At 34.2% G+C, this 14,337-nt stretch overlaps 8 protein-coding genes and 3 pseudogenes across 11 annotated transcripts, besides 1 other annotated feature; 6 read left to right on the top strand and 5 right to left on the bottom strand.

Moving 5' to 3' along the window:
* Positions 1–638: 638 nt before the first annotated feature.
* Positions 639–1,283, top strand: TVAGG3_0725850 (protein of unknown function, DUF4106 family; the record flags this gene model as incomplete). The annotated part of the gene is made up of 1 exon (XM_051244315.1): positions 639–1,283. The coding sequence occupies one exon, from the start codon at positions 639–641 to the stop codon at positions 1,281–1,283; it is 645 nt and encodes a 214-aa protein (XP_051090902.1).
* Positions 1,284–1,369: 86 nt separating this feature from the next.
* Positions 1,370–14,337: part of a mobile genetic element that runs on past the window's edge.
* On the top strand, positions 2,513–2,922 carry TVAGG3_0725840 (annotated as a pseudogene). The gene has a single exon. A coding segment is annotated over exon 1 (410 nt).
* On the top strand, positions 4,672–5,256 carry TVAGG3_0725830 (His-Me finger endonucleases family; the record flags this gene model as incomplete). The annotated part of the gene is made up of 1 exon (XM_051244314.1): positions 4,672–5,256. The coding sequence occupies one exon, from the start codon at positions 4,672–4,674 to the stop codon at positions 5,254–5,256; it is 585 nt and encodes a 194-aa protein (XP_051090901.1).
* TVAGG3_0725820 (uncharacterized protein) lies at positions 5,296–6,245 on the top strand (the record flags this gene model as incomplete). Its single annotated transcript, XM_051244313.1, has 1 exon — positions 5,296–6,245. A coding segment is annotated over one exon (950 nt), but the record flags the coding sequence as incomplete, so codon positions are not given.
* TVAGG3_0725810 (protein of unknown function, DUF4108 family) lies at positions 6,568–6,987 on the top strand (the record flags this gene model as incomplete). The annotated part of the gene is made up of 1 exon (XM_051244312.1): positions 6,568–6,987. The coding sequence occupies one exon, from the start codon at positions 6,568–6,570 to the stop codon at positions 6,985–6,987; it is 420 nt and encodes a 139-aa protein (XP_051090899.1).
* TVAGG3_0725800 (uncharacterized protein) lies at positions 7,004–7,378 on the bottom strand (the record flags this gene model as incomplete). Its single annotated transcript, XM_051244311.1, has 1 exon — positions 7,004–7,378. A coding segment is annotated over one exon (375 nt), but the record flags the coding sequence as incomplete, so codon positions are not given.
* TVAGG3_0725790 lies at positions 8,984–9,697 on the bottom strand (annotated as a pseudogene). Its single transcript has one exon. A coding segment is annotated over exon 1 (714 nt).
* On the bottom strand, positions 9,901–10,515 carry TVAGG3_0725780 (annotated as a pseudogene). Its single transcript has one exon. A coding segment is annotated over exon 1 (615 nt).
* TVAGG3_0725770 (organellar and viral DNA polymerase type B) lies at positions 11,326–12,240 on the bottom strand (the record flags this gene model as incomplete). The annotated part of the gene is made up of 1 exon (XM_001298415.1): positions 11,326–12,240. One exon carries the CDS (start codon positions 12,238–12,240, stop codon positions 11,326–11,328), a length of 915 nt encoding a protein of 304 aa, XP_001298416.1.
* Positions 12,532–13,101, bottom strand: TVAGG3_0725760 (uncharacterized protein; the record flags this gene model as incomplete). The annotated part of the gene is made up of 1 exon (XM_001298414.1): positions 12,532–13,101. The coding sequence occupies one exon, from the start codon at positions 13,099–13,101 to the stop codon at positions 12,532–12,534; it is 570 nt and encodes a 189-aa protein (XP_001298415.1).
* Positions 13,973–14,140, top strand: TVAGG3_0725750 (uncharacterized protein; the record flags this gene model as incomplete). The annotated part of the gene is made up of 1 exon (XM_051244310.1): positions 13,973–14,140. The coding sequence occupies one exon, from the start codon at positions 13,973–13,975 to the stop codon at positions 14,138–14,140; it is 168 nt and encodes a 55-aa protein (XP_051090897.1).

The raw sequence follows: 14,337 nt of genomic DNA, 5'->3' as shown, positions 1-14,337 counted from the left end.
CAGAACTAGATGAAGATTTGGAACAGCCGAAAAATCTTGACCCTCAACAAGAGTATGCGGAGAATATGGAATATTTCCAAGAGTCTAAAAAAAATTCGGCTGACATAGTAGAAGAATATCGAAAAATGTTTGCCGACATACAAAAGACTCCAGCACCAGATGAAAATATTCAGCATAGAATGGAAGAACTGAAAAAAAATGTACACAAATACAACAACCCTTTTTACTTACGAGCATTTAACGTTCAATCTTCGGATGAACTCGGTGAAGATAAAAGGTTAAATTTCAAGAAAACATATAGAAATGAAACATTGTTTAAAGTTCATTCAGAACCTAACCAAGATGGAAACAAACCTACTTTTGTTTCTGCAGACGATGGAACTACAATGAGATGGGTCATAAAGCTAACCCGGATAGGTGGTTCATAAACTTACAACCACAATTCCAAGAAGTTGTAGACGCAATGGAAGTCAATGGTGAACGAGATATAGCTGGTATTTTAAGCGCGGCTTTAATGCCATTGAAAGATATGAAACATGCAGATATTTTGGACCAGTATGAAATGAACATGGCTGATGGAAATATAACACCTGACGTTCTAGAACATTTATCTCAAAGAACTACACAGAACCATAGAGATGGTATATTTGGTGAAGAGTTTAGAAAGAGAGTTAGGGAGAGAAGGAAGAGAACCTATTGTACATGACCTTGCAAACGAAAGTTTACAAAATGTCATAAAAACTTACTTTGCAGGCGATGAATCGAGAAGGGATGAATATTTAAGAAAACTCAAATGGACAGTACCAAATGAAATGTTAGTATTGAAAAACATGTTCCTTGACAAAATAAAACCAACTACAGAAATAAACGACGCAAGACTGAAAGATTGGGTAGAAGCTTTCCCATTCACAAAAGATATTATTGGTAACATGGAAAGAAAACCAGAATGGCTACAAAAACATATATTTGGAAACGAGCTTATTCCATATGGACAGGCACTGTTTGAAGAGCTTGAACCGGAAACTCAGGAAAGAGTCATGCAAACAATACGCGAAGACTCAAATACAAACTATGACAAAATCTTTCTAGGATATAGGTTACCTGAGTTGGGCGACCAGAGCCCAAAGGCAAAAAGGACATGGGAAATTTGCAACATACTAGATGAACATAATGCAAAGATGCAACAACTTGAAGCAGAGGGCAATGAAGGAAAAAGAAGAGTTAAAAACTCAGTCAGGAAGAAAGTAAAGCTTGGTCCACGTGGGTTCTATTATGACATATAAATCCAACTATTCTATATTTTTACTCATATGAAATGTACGCCGCTCAGAATATAACGCCAACAGTTTTGGATGCTATGAATGGAAATGTTTCCGAATGGTATAACGAATGCGACAATGCCATTAGAAGGTCAGAAATAGTTCCTGGAACTTACGAATATACAACTGCTGTTTCTTATGGAAACGTAGGTGAGTTTGGAGAAGGTTCTTCAACAACAGTAGATATTGCATGCGACAGGTTTCATATAATTTCTATTGACAACTCATTCTTATACGTGGAACAAGACATTGAAATAAAACCTTCTGCCAAGTTGTCTGACAAGAAAGGTTGCAATGGAATTTTCTATGTCGGATACCAATATGCTCCAGAAGTTTTCATGGGATATAAGATATATTCTAACTCTGACTTAGTTCAAACAGTAACATGGGCAAACTATGAATGGTTCGCTTTGAGAAACTCAGTACAACCACAAGCTAGAGAACAAACAGACCAGTATGCAACTATTGAGAAAATAAGAAGACTTGACCCTAACGTTCCAGGAGTTTATGTTAACCTTTCTGGACAAACTGCAGCAGCAGTAACCAAAGTAAAACTGAAACTTAGAGTTCCTTTGTCATCTTTCCTCATCTTCAGGTTTTTAAGATACTTGCCAAACTGGGCAGGAAAAATTTCTATCGAACTTACTCCAAGCAAAAATAACTTAGTCATTGCACCAACGCAAGACCCATTCACTCTTACAGACGTAAAGGGAGCAAATCAAACGTCATTCGCCGAATTTTGCAAAGACAAAGTTGACTTAGACTTTGGTTTCTCAAACCTCAACACTGAAGTAAACTATTATTTCAATGCTGCTGGAGATGCTTGGGACCCAGTTAAGTTCACATGCGAAAAGTTTGAATGCAAGAGAATAGAAAGCAGACTTGCAGTCTATATGTTGGACCCAGATATTTCAAATGCTTTAGCTGCCAAATATATTGCAGTTCCACTTATGTTCCCTATACACCAAATATCTGTCAAAGACTTTGCAGGTGAAGTTGGAAACCAAAGTGCTGACCCAGGTGCAAGAACAGATATTGCTTTAACAACTGCAATGAAACATGCAGATACTATGTTTGTACTGTTCAGACGAACTATAAATGACTATTCTTGTTTCTACAACCCTGGTATTAAATATCATATAAACATAGATGGCAAATATTATCCAAGAGAAGAATATTCTACAGTTGAGGATATGAGGTCATACAACTTGACATTAGATGCTATGAACTTTAACAACAACTTCACAACAACCATAAACCCTGAAATGCAAAGTTCTATTATGCCATATGTGAAAGTATGGACTCATACAGGAGGTCAAAAACTCAATATACAAATGGAGACCGTTCAAACTTTTGGCTTGGCATTCCATTTGCTGACTCAGAAGACTTTATGGGTGGTATTTCAACTGTTGGTACTGTACAAATACAATATACTGGTGACAGAGACGGTCCAGATGAACTGAAAGCAAAGAAGTTTACAAAACCAATAGCACTTTTCACGGAAGATGCTCTTTTGAAGATTCGTTCGATGAAACCTGCTGGGGCTCCTCAGATTGGTATAACGACAGCTTCCATCGAGCAGATTTTGGCAGCAGGTCAGTAAGTTGTTCTTGAACTGACTTCTCTCCGGCAAATATTGACAGTACGCCAGTTTTGATATAATATTGTTTATAAAACTTACCTTTAGAAATATCGGTCAGTTTTGTTGTTATATTTTTGTCTGCTTCAAGAACTTTCACCATTTCAGTTATACCAACTTTCTTTGCTTTATGAAAATATTTTGGTTCAGCAAAGACTGCTATTCTATAACATTTTCCATTGTTTGTATAAAGAACTACTCTGTCAATGAACTTGTATTGTTTGTGTGTGTAAACTTTGTTTTGCTTCAATTCGAAGAGATACTCAAATACGTCCATCTTTTTATTCTAAGTAAAATGTCATTTCCGAAAAATAGAAGCGTAAGTGTTTCAAAAGGTTTAATGGCGGTGGCAGATGTGAAGTTAAATTCACCAACTCAAACAAACAGTCAAAGTGTTGTTGTCAATGTCAAAGAAAGAGATGTTGAAGTGGGGAAACCATACGAAGACGAAGATGGTATAACAATAGTTCCTGTAAAAGAACAACCAACATATCCTGAAGTTAGCAGAGACTTAAGTTCTGTTGCAGATATTCGAAACGACTACAACAACTTAAAGACAAACTTAAAACTCAGGAGAAGATTTGTCAGGCTTTGGGTATAATGTTAAACTTGGTTGAGCACAACCCTGTAAAGTGAACTCATATGTCATCGCACCTCATGAAGTTTTGAAAGAACTATTGAAACTTTTGACAGAGGCAGACGATATAAACATCAAAGAAATAGAACCCGACGTTAGTTGCTGTGGTGTTTCATATAATGTCATTGACAAGATATACGTTATGAAAGGAGGTGAAACGTTGAACTTAAAATATAGTTTCCCAGACGTTATAAAAATATTTGACGACCACAACATTTCATTAAAATTTATTTGCTAAGTAAATGGCAGAAGACACAATGTTTATACTATTACGACTAAAAACCCTGAGTCATATAATTCTATAACAACAAACTTACAAAGTCCTCAAGGACGATATTGTAAACTAACCTTAAACACAATGACGACTAAAGCCTGTTTTGCTCTTTTGACACCAGAAGATTTATTGTTGTGAATGGTAAAAAATACTCCTTTGAAGATACTTACTCAGATATACCACCAACAGGTTTTGTTGACTTATTTAATACTTTAAGGACGAGTGTAACATGTGCTGCAACTAGAGCAGGTTTCATTATGTTTGGATGTCCGACCGAGTTTAGTATAAACGATATGAGCTATAATACAAAACTTATATCTGGTTTTTACTACCAACAGTTTCCTATAACAGGAAAAGGTGTCATACAAGGTTTGTCTGTTCCATTGACTTTAAGTACACCTATTTTATATATTGTTTCAAACTTAGGTTCAAAGTGCTATTCGAATGTCGACAGAAACTACTATGACCAAAAGATACTCATGCGTATAAACAACACTTTCTCTGCTGGTTTGCCTATTGTTCATTCGAATGCAGAGTTTTCAGCTTTAGTAAACTCAAACACTTTAGCAAACATAAACTTAACCTTAGTCGACGCAAACTTTGTTCCTGTAAAACTTTTATGTCCTATGTATTTGTCAATGACGGCAGAAAGTTTCGAATTGGAAGATGCAACTGGTGAAAGTATTGTATTACAAGAACAACTTCAACAACAAATGCAACAAATGGAACAAATGCAACAACAAAGTCAAGAATAAAAAATAGCTCAAGAATAAAAAATATATTTTTTTTTATTTTATTTGAAATGTACGCTGAGTTTGTTGGAGAAGACCGTTGGGAAACTTGTTTGTTAGATGAGAAATATGAAATTCACTGTTGTGAGTCATTTGAAGTCAGAAACAAAAAGACAAAAAGAGTTTTAAGCGGATGGGAGCGAAATGACGGATATGCTATGATGAGGATGGGTGGAAAAAACTATTTTAAACATATTGTCATTGCAACTCATTTTATACCGAATCCTAACAATTTACCTCTTGTAGACCACATAAACCGTATAAGAAACGACAATAGACTTGAAAATTTACGTTGGGTCACTCTTTCTGAAAACAATAAGAACAGAGGCAAATTTGGAGATATTGTATTCGAATTTGTCGACGAACTAGAAGATGAAGCAATTGAAATTACAGACTATGGCAAGCATACGCTTGAGTTTTACTACTATAGCGAAGAACAAGACTCTTTCTACTTTTATACCGGTGTAAACTATAGAAAATTACAAGTATATTTTACTAAGGATGACTATGCTTATGTAAACACTAGAGATACAGATGGAAAACACGTTCATATACTTCTTAACAAATTCAAGAAGCTATATGGCATACCATTTTAAAACGTTTTTTAAAAAAATATTTTTTTTATTTTTATAAAAATGTACAGAATAGACGTTTCAGATTTTTATGACTTCCAAGCGTTCAGAAATATGTGTCCATTTAGAGACTATAACAAAGCAGTCGAGAATTTGAAACGTTTAGTCATTTATGTCGACTCTGCCCCAGAATGTTATGTTATGAAAGAATGGGATGTTGTCTTTAACAAACCAAGAGCGACAATAGTTTCAGAACAAGAATGTAGACAGAAACTTAAGAAAATAAAAGTCGTACAAGTTGGTATGAAGATGTTAGATGCTTGGGATATCTTATTGTCAAAGTTAGAAGATTTTTCAGTTCGTGGTATAAAGTTCTATACACCATCTCCAAACTTCTATTCTATCTTCACTGGATATAAATACGAACAAGTAGAATGGAAAGAAAATGTTATAGAAGCTTGGTTAGACCATGTCAAAGAAATTATATGCAATGGAAACGAAAGAGTCTATGAGTATATCTTATGTTGGTTTGCAAACATCTTACAATATCCAAGTGCTAAAAATGAAACTGCTCTCATTATAATTGGAAAACAAGGAACAGGTAAGAACACTTTCTTTACAGATATCTTATGCAAACTGTTAGAGGGCTATTCGAACCCGAATATGACAAACTTAGAAAACATCTGCGGTAAATTTAACTCTTCAATAGAGAATATGAAACTTATAGTATGTAACGAACTTCAAAGTATAGATACAACAAAGGTTTTAAACTCAGATGCTTTGAAGAGTCTTATAACAGACAAAGTTGGAGTTGTTGAAAGAAAATATAAAGACCAAAGAGTTTGTGAAAATGTTGCAAATTTCATCATGGTTTCAAACAATGCCGTTCCGATGAAGTTAGAAAGTTCTGACAGAAGATATGTAGTTGTCAGAACGTCAGATTCTCATATGCAAGATACAGAATATTTTGACGACTTAGCAGAAACTTTGACACCTAACTTTTACAACCACTTGTTCTCATATTTCATGACATTAGATATTTCTAAGTTCAATCCAAGACAAATTCCATATACCGAAGAAAGACAAACATTGTTAGAAGCAAACAAGAGTGTATATGAACTGTTTATAGATGAGACTAACTTTGAGTGTTTAGATGAAAGGTCATTGTACGATGAATATAAACAGTATTGTCAAGAGTATGGTTATATGACAGCGTCTAAACGAACATTCTTGGCAAATGTCAAAAATCTTTTAGACATACAGAACGGCGTATATACAAAGAAAAATTTTTATGAGTAAATTTAAAAAAAATATTTTTTTTATCCGATAGAAAAGATGATGAAATTCATCTCAGTCAACAAGTATATGTCAGGAGTTAAAGAAGAACTAGACCCATTCGCTTATTTGAATGTTTACTTCTACCATTTTGAAAAGTCTACATTTGACAAAGTTTGGAACATCGAACCAGTTAAGTTTGCTATTGTGACTAAAAATGGTGCGAAATTTGAAGACTTAGACATAGAAGGTTTGTTAGCAGTCAAAGAAAATTTTGACAGAAGGTTTTCAAACCTTAAAGAAGGTAAAGCATACAAACTTGTTATACCTTATGAACCAAAGAAAGCAGACGACTATGAATATTATGAGTCTAAGATAGTTGAAGTTCAAGGTAAATTGGGTAAAAAGATTTTAGAGTCTAAGCCAGTGTTTGCCCCTAAAGAGGAAGAGAACATTGACATTGACCCAGAAATGTTCTAAAAATAAAATTTTATTTTTACATGTCATATCTCACCTTCTCTGGAACTGGTTCAGGTTCTTTCTTCTCTTCTTCTACTTTCTTTTCTTTCTTTTCTTTCTTTTCTCTCTTCTTCTTCTTTTCTGGTGGAGTTATGTCAAACTTCTCAGAACCATATTTTTGTAAAAGGTCTTTGTCCTTTAATAGCTCTTCTATTCTGTTTCCTATTTCATCTTCAAGAACAGCGCATGTGTCTTCTTTGCATTCTAAGAACTTTTGTTGGACTTCATCTTTCCAATCGGTGTCATCTCTGTCAACAAGTCTGTCATTGACAAATTTTAAGACTTCTCTGCCTAATGTTTTATGGTTCTTGTCATATTCCCAGAAACAGAACTTTAGAACAAATTCACCTTTCTTGTTTACACTATGTAAGATTTTATGGTCGACAGAAGTTTTAGAGTCGAAAAGCTTGTCTCGAATATAGATAGCGAAATCGCTAGACATTTTCTAAAAGATAAAAATTTTAATTTTTCTAAAAATATGTTAGAAAAAAGTTTGCTGACATTGACAAGAAATTTGAGAATGTTTTGAAGAAGAACAAGAGGAAGTTGGAAAATGCTCAGATAAAACCCATACATGACAAGTTCTTATTTGCTCAGAATGGTATAAACAGGTCTAATTGCACCACCTGGGTCGGGTAAGACTTTCACTTATCTTAAAATGGCTGCACAACAACAAGAACTAGATGAGAAGAACCCATTCTATGAGTTAGTTGTCATTTGTAGTACTTCGGGTCAATTCGATCAAACCGTCAATTCGTTCAAAGATATTATAAAGAAGTCTAAGTTAGTATGTATAAAAGATACTGAGTTGTTAGATTGGATAAAGAAGTACCAAAGAAGAGTTTTGAAGTACAATGCTATAAATGAGTATATAAATTCTAAGTTTAAAGACCCAAATGAGGAAATGCAGAGAATATTAGAGAAGAAACACTTCAGAAACAAACAGAAAGAGATAGAATACATTTCGAAGAAATTGCAATCTCTTACGATTGGAAGACTTACCCTCATAGATGTCTTCTTATCTTAGATGACTTTGCTTCTCATCCTTTGTTAAAGAATAGAGAACAAGACATGTGTCGAATTCTTAAGAAGCTCAGACACTTTAACATCTCAGTTGTCATTTGTGTACAGACAGCAAAGAGTTTAAGTAAGGATGTAAAGAGAATACTTACTGATATCATACTTTTCCCTGGATTGTCCGAAGACGATTTCATGGAACTTATGAAAGAGTCCATGGCAGGTAAGTTTGACAGACATGAACTATGGGAGAAGTACAAAGTCATACAAGACCCTCATACTTCTTTCAGAATTCACATCTACGCGAACAAAGTTCAAATTGTAAAAAGTCAAGCGTAAAAATGTAAGTGTTTGAGTCTTAGTCTGTTGTGGTGCTGGGGCTGTCGGTTCTTCTGGCTTTGGAATGGACTCGGTTGGTGGTACGTCGGACATTGTCTTGAAACAATAAAAGACTTGTCTTGAAAAAGTAAAAGACTTGTCTTGAAAAAGTAAAAGACTTGTCTTGAAAAAGTAAAAGACTTGTCTTGAAACAATAAAAGACTTGTCTTGAAAAAGTAAAAGACTTGTCTTGAAAAAGTAAAAGACTTGTCTTGAAAAAGTAAAAGACTTGTCTTGAAAAAGTAAAAGACTTGTCTTGAAAAAGTACGGGTATCGTCTGAAATCAAGACCACTGTTCTCAAATTTGAGAACTTTACACCAAAAAATTTCTTGAAAAATAACGGGTCTTGTCTTGAAAAAGTAAAAGACTTGTCTTGAAAAAGTAAAAGACTTGTCTTGAAAAAGTAAAAGACTTGTCTTGAAAAAGTAAAAGACTTGTCTTGAAAAAGTAAAAGACTTGTCTTGAAACAATGACCGACATAGACCCAACAGATGAGGCAATCTACCTTATAGAGCTACCTGAGCCATCTTTGGTGTCAAGCTTGAAAAATAAAGAGTGCATTTACTCTACTTGTTTGAAGTTGTCAAAATACTCTGTTATTTTTTCTTTCAGTAGCGGTAAATCTTCTTTGAAGGTAAGAATTGTACAACCTTTCATATCATAGTGTGTTTGAGGTAACGTATCTTGAACTATTTGTTTCACATCTTCATTTGGGGTCATTGAAATCGGTAAGTTTTCGCGATAGAACCAATTTCTGTCAGATTTGTAAATCTTAGCAAGGTCGTAAAAGCTTTTGTTGTTTCTTCTGACTAAATGCAACATAACCATATCTCTGTCTTCTTCATTTTCCATCTTCTTCAGTGTAAATCATATACTTATAGTTCTTTTCCTTCCTTTTTTGGTACCGAACGTGGTATTCTTTTCTGAATGTTTTTGTCTTTTGCTTCAATGACTTCATCTTTTGCTTGAAGTTTCTTTTCCATCTCTTCACGTTCTTGTCTATGAATTTCATCTAACATCATGAAAATATAACAAGCGTAACGAGGTGAAGCCCACATTGCAACAGCATTTAAGAAGTCTATGTACATACCAACCTCTCAAACCATTTGGCAAATTTTGACGATTTTCGTACGGAATCTCGACCCTCGGTTTTCCGAGGGTCGCAAACATATGAGGAAATTCTTCTAAAAGTTCTTTTGTCTGTTGGTTTTCAAACCAATGGTATGCTTGCTTTGTAGAACGAAGAGCATTCAAAATACTTTGCATTTGGTACATATCGTCTTTGACCGAACGAATGAGACGTAACTGTTTGTTAAACTGAACCCACTCATATTCTTCATTTATAGCTTCATGGACTATAACTGTTGTTGTGTTCTCTGTTGTTGACATATCTGTCTTTATATTCCGGATAAAAAAATAAAAAAAAAATAAAATTAGCGTTATTTTCTATCTTGTATAAAAGACCAAAAATAAACGCTTTACATGTATTTTTCAGCAACTTCGTCAAATAATTTTATAGCTTTGTCGATCTCATCTACTTCAAACGTTTCTTTACCTTTCGTGGGAGCACCATACATTTTCTCAAACTTTTCAAGCAGTTCTGTTTCAGCAGCTCTCATATCATTTACAAACACAACCTTAACTCTATTGACTGTACTGTCATATCTTTTAGTTATATTAAATGTTCTTCCTATCTATATCTCTTTGTATTGAAGTCCTTTGGTTTCTGAAACGATGTAAAGTAAGCCTTCACTGCAACGTTCAGTATCGAATGAACCATATGTTATGAAATTATATCCAACAACTGGGTCAATCCAGAACAAAACTACTGGTATAAGACTTTTGTCTATAAGATATGTTCTTGTTCCATAGAATCTTACCGATATCATAAGCTCAGGATTTCTTGTCAAAATTTTCTGAGTTGAAGCAATTCTAACCCAGTCGTGGGATGTTTTCTTTTCAGATAGTGTTAGAATGTCTGACAAAGAATATTTTTTGTATTTCTTTGAGTATCTTACGTTTAAATCACCTATTCTAACCACCTTGGTCTCATTGTCTATCTTTTTAACTGTTTCAAACTCAGTGTTTGTCATTTCCTGTTCTTACATACAAAATAAAAAAAAATATTTTAAAAAAACTAACGTTAATTTTATTTTGTATAAAAGATACAGTTATATCATGAAATTTGGTCATTTTTTTACGATTTTCATGTGTTTTGGCGACCAGGGTTTTTTACCTGCTCGCAATTTTTCACGATTTTCATAAGCGTTTTACATGGTAAACGTCATTTTTTTACGATTTTCATGAGTTTTTTTCAGCAAAAATATATTTTAGGTGGAACCAGGTCAACTAACATCTTTTTGAAAATGGTGACAACATGACATTTTGACAACAACACAGGAAATAGACTTCATCGTATATGTTTTGTTGTTGTATTTCATCGTCAATGAGCGTAAATCAGACAAAAATATATTTTAGGTGGAAAAAAACAGGTGGAGCCAAAAATGGCTCGACCTCAAAACAAGCATTTTGTGAAGAATATACCAACCGCCGGAATTCCGACGGTTGCTTTTTTTATACAAAATTCAAGAGTTTTGCGTGTTTTCTACGATGTTGTCAAAATGTTTTGTCAAGACTTCTTCGTCAATGAGCGTAAATCAGGCAAAAATATATTTTAGGGTAGAAGGGTATATCTACCCCGTTTTCTAACCTCTTTTCTACCCTCTTGAATTTTGTATAAAAGATATGATTTCATAGAGTTTTTTTACGAAGTGCAAAAGTTCTCTTCGTCAAAAAAATACAGTTATATAATGAAATTTGGTCATTTTTTTCAGCAAAAATATATTTTAGGGTAGATGGTTAGATCTAACCTGTTTTCTAACCTCTTTTCTACCCCAGTTATTTTATAAGCGTTTTACATGGTAAACATTGTGAATTCGTGAAATTCTAAACAATTTCGTAGCTTCTATTTCTTCTGTCAGTACATCGAATGTTTTAACTATGCCGAATGTTTCTTTATATTTCTTCTTGACATCAGATAGAAGGAAATCGTCAGCTGTTGGATAGTTTTTGTTCAGAAATGTCAACATGTCCATTTTATCTTCTGCTGGTTTCTCTACTTCTTTCTTTAAGTCAGCATAGTCGTTTCGCATACGTTCTATCTCTTTGACGGAGTAGTTATATTTCCTCATTGCTGCTTTACATTTTGAACATTGTGGGTTCATTTTAGCATTGTACATTGAAATCTTACCTGCTAGTATGACTAAGGCGTCAATGGTTTTCTTTAACTCAAAAGTTGCGGGTTTTATCTGTTCATTCCATATCTTACCTCTTCTATCTTTATCTCTTATCTGCCATACACATTTTGCAACTAACGAAACAAAGTTGTCGTAGGTCTTAAACTCCCCAGATTTATATATGTCAGAGATGTTCTTATATACCATATCGCAATCTTTGTCCATGACTTTGTGGTTGCAATGAAATCCAAGGAATTCATAGTTTACCTTTCGTATGAACTTCTTTATTTCTACTGAGTCAGTTGCTTTGACTTCTATTTCATCGAATTCTGGAATAGTGAGTTTTTGTTGTTGGATTTCAGGAAGTTTAGGTAGATGGTCAATAATATCCTGCATTTCATAAAGATATTCTTCATTTGTTTCATCTTTTGCACTACAGTCTAAATCTCCTTGGAGAAGTTCTTGCTTTATCTTCTGGATTTCTGTTTCGAAAGTATATGAAGAAGGAATGAAGCTTTTCATTTCTACTAACATTGAAGTTGGGTTCATGACTAACGAGTTTGGTGCTGTTGTTGCTAACATGTTCTTACAATAAAAATAAAAAAATATTTTTTTAAAAAAACCAACTTTATTTTATTTCAGCACAAAATGAACGAGTTTGGTTTAAAAATACGGTGGAGCCAAAAATGGCTCGACCTCAAAACAAGCATTTTGTGAAGAATATACCAACCCGCGGAATTCCGCGGGTTGCTTTTTTTATACAAAATTCAAGAGTTTTGTGTGTTTTCTACGAGGGTAGAAAAGAGGGTAGAAAACGGGGTAGATATACCCTTCTACCCTAAAATATATTTTTGTCGAAAAAAAATGGTTCATTTACTCACAATATTTTTGTACAAAACGACCCCAAACTTTTAACTTCTTTTCTGCAGCTTCTAATGCTATCTTAGCGAGTTCATATTCTCTAAATTCTCTCTTTAAATCTTCTTGTTCCCATTGGTCTAGTTCGTATGGAGAATCTCTATAACCAGAACATATCTCACGTTCATGTTCTATTTGTTTTTCATGCATTTTTCTAACTTCTTGTTCGAACAAAGGTTTTGCATTCTCTACTGTATCTTCAAGTTCTTCTTCATCTAACTTCTCATGAACTTTCTTGTCTATGGAGTCCAGAATTTTTCCAACTGCTATACAATATTTTGGAGAAGCCCACATTGCTATATAGTTTACAAGTCTTGGGTCTACATACGTTCCTCTAACCTGTTTGATTTCATCCGGAATTCCTGCACGAATTTTGTATAAAAAGCAACCCGCCGTTTTCCGCGGGTTGGTATATTCTTCACAAAATGCCTTAAAATACTCTTCCCAGGACTTATTTTCCAACAACCTTCTAAAGTCTTTCCTAAACTGCTGACACATCTTTGTTGCATTTACATAACCATCCATGTCTCTACGTAAGACTTCAATACCGTTGTAAGTGCCTTTTGTGAATGTTTCGCCATTAGATTTGTTCGTGAACTGGTTTGGGAATGGACTCGGTTGGTGGGACGTCGGACATTGTCTTGAAACAGTACAAATATTGTCTTGAAACAGTACAAATATTGTTCTGAAGCAGTGCAAATATTGTTCTGAAACAGTACAAATATTGTCTTGAAACAGTACAAATATTGTCTTGAAACAGTACAAGACTTGTTCTGAAACAGTACAAATATTGTTCTGAAACAGAACAAATATTGTTCTGAAACAGAAAATTTTTCTCTCAAATTGAGAGCTTTTACGGGAAATTTGTTCTGAAAAAGTACAAGACTAGTTCTGAAAAAGTACAAGTATTGTTCTGAAACAGTACAAGACTTGTTCTGAAACAGTACAAATATTGTTCTGAAACAGAACAAATATTGTTCTGAAACAGAAAATTTTTCTCTCAAATTGAGAGCTTTTACGGGAAATTTGTTCTGAAAAAGTACAAGACTAGTTCTGAAAAAGTACAAGTATTGTTCTGAAACAGTACAAGTATTGTTCTGAAACAGTACAAGTCTTGTTCTGAAAAAGTACAAGTATTGTTCTGAAGCAGTACAAGTATTGTTCTGAAAAAGTACAAGTATTGTTCTGAAGCAGTGCAATGGACAACATCGAGCCATTAGATGAGGCAATTTACCTTATAGAGATAAATGAAGTTGTTAAGCAGTACTTGCGCAAGGACAAAGCCAACAAGTCCCTCGGCTTCTGGTTGTCTGGAAGAGGTGCGCTGAAAATCGAAATTGAAACCGGAATTCCAATTCAAATACCAGAAAAAACTCCTGTAGACGACATAAAGGAGATGAAGAAAGAAGCTCTTCTCAAGTTCTTTGCAAAGCGCCCATGGATACAACTTCCAAACAGAGAGAGTCCAATTCCACGAATTATACAAATTCTCAGAGCACTGTTCTACTTCTCGGGTCAGCCGTTCTACATAACCTCAGAAGGCGGCATCCAACCAGTTCAGTAAACATCTCATTTTAACTCACTTTTTTTCTGTCTTAAGGAAATTCATGAAAATTCAAGAGGGTAGAAAAGAGGTTAGAAAAGAGGTTAGATATACCCATCTACCCTAAAATATATTTTTCAGTACTTTTTCAGCACTTTTCCGTAGTTGTATATGAAAGACAATTCGGGATGAAATTTCTTCATCTGATATAGTCCTAC

Source organism: Trichomonas vaginalis, chromosome III (assembly GCF_026262505.1).
Source record: "Trichomonas vaginalis G3 chromosome III, whole genome shotgun sequence".
Lineage (NCBI taxonomy): Eukaryota > Parabasalia > Trichomonadida > Trichomonadidae > Trichomonas > Trichomonas vaginalis.
The sequence above is the reverse complement of the archived record's forward strand: the minus strand, read 5'-3'. Positions and strand labels throughout refer to the sequence as shown.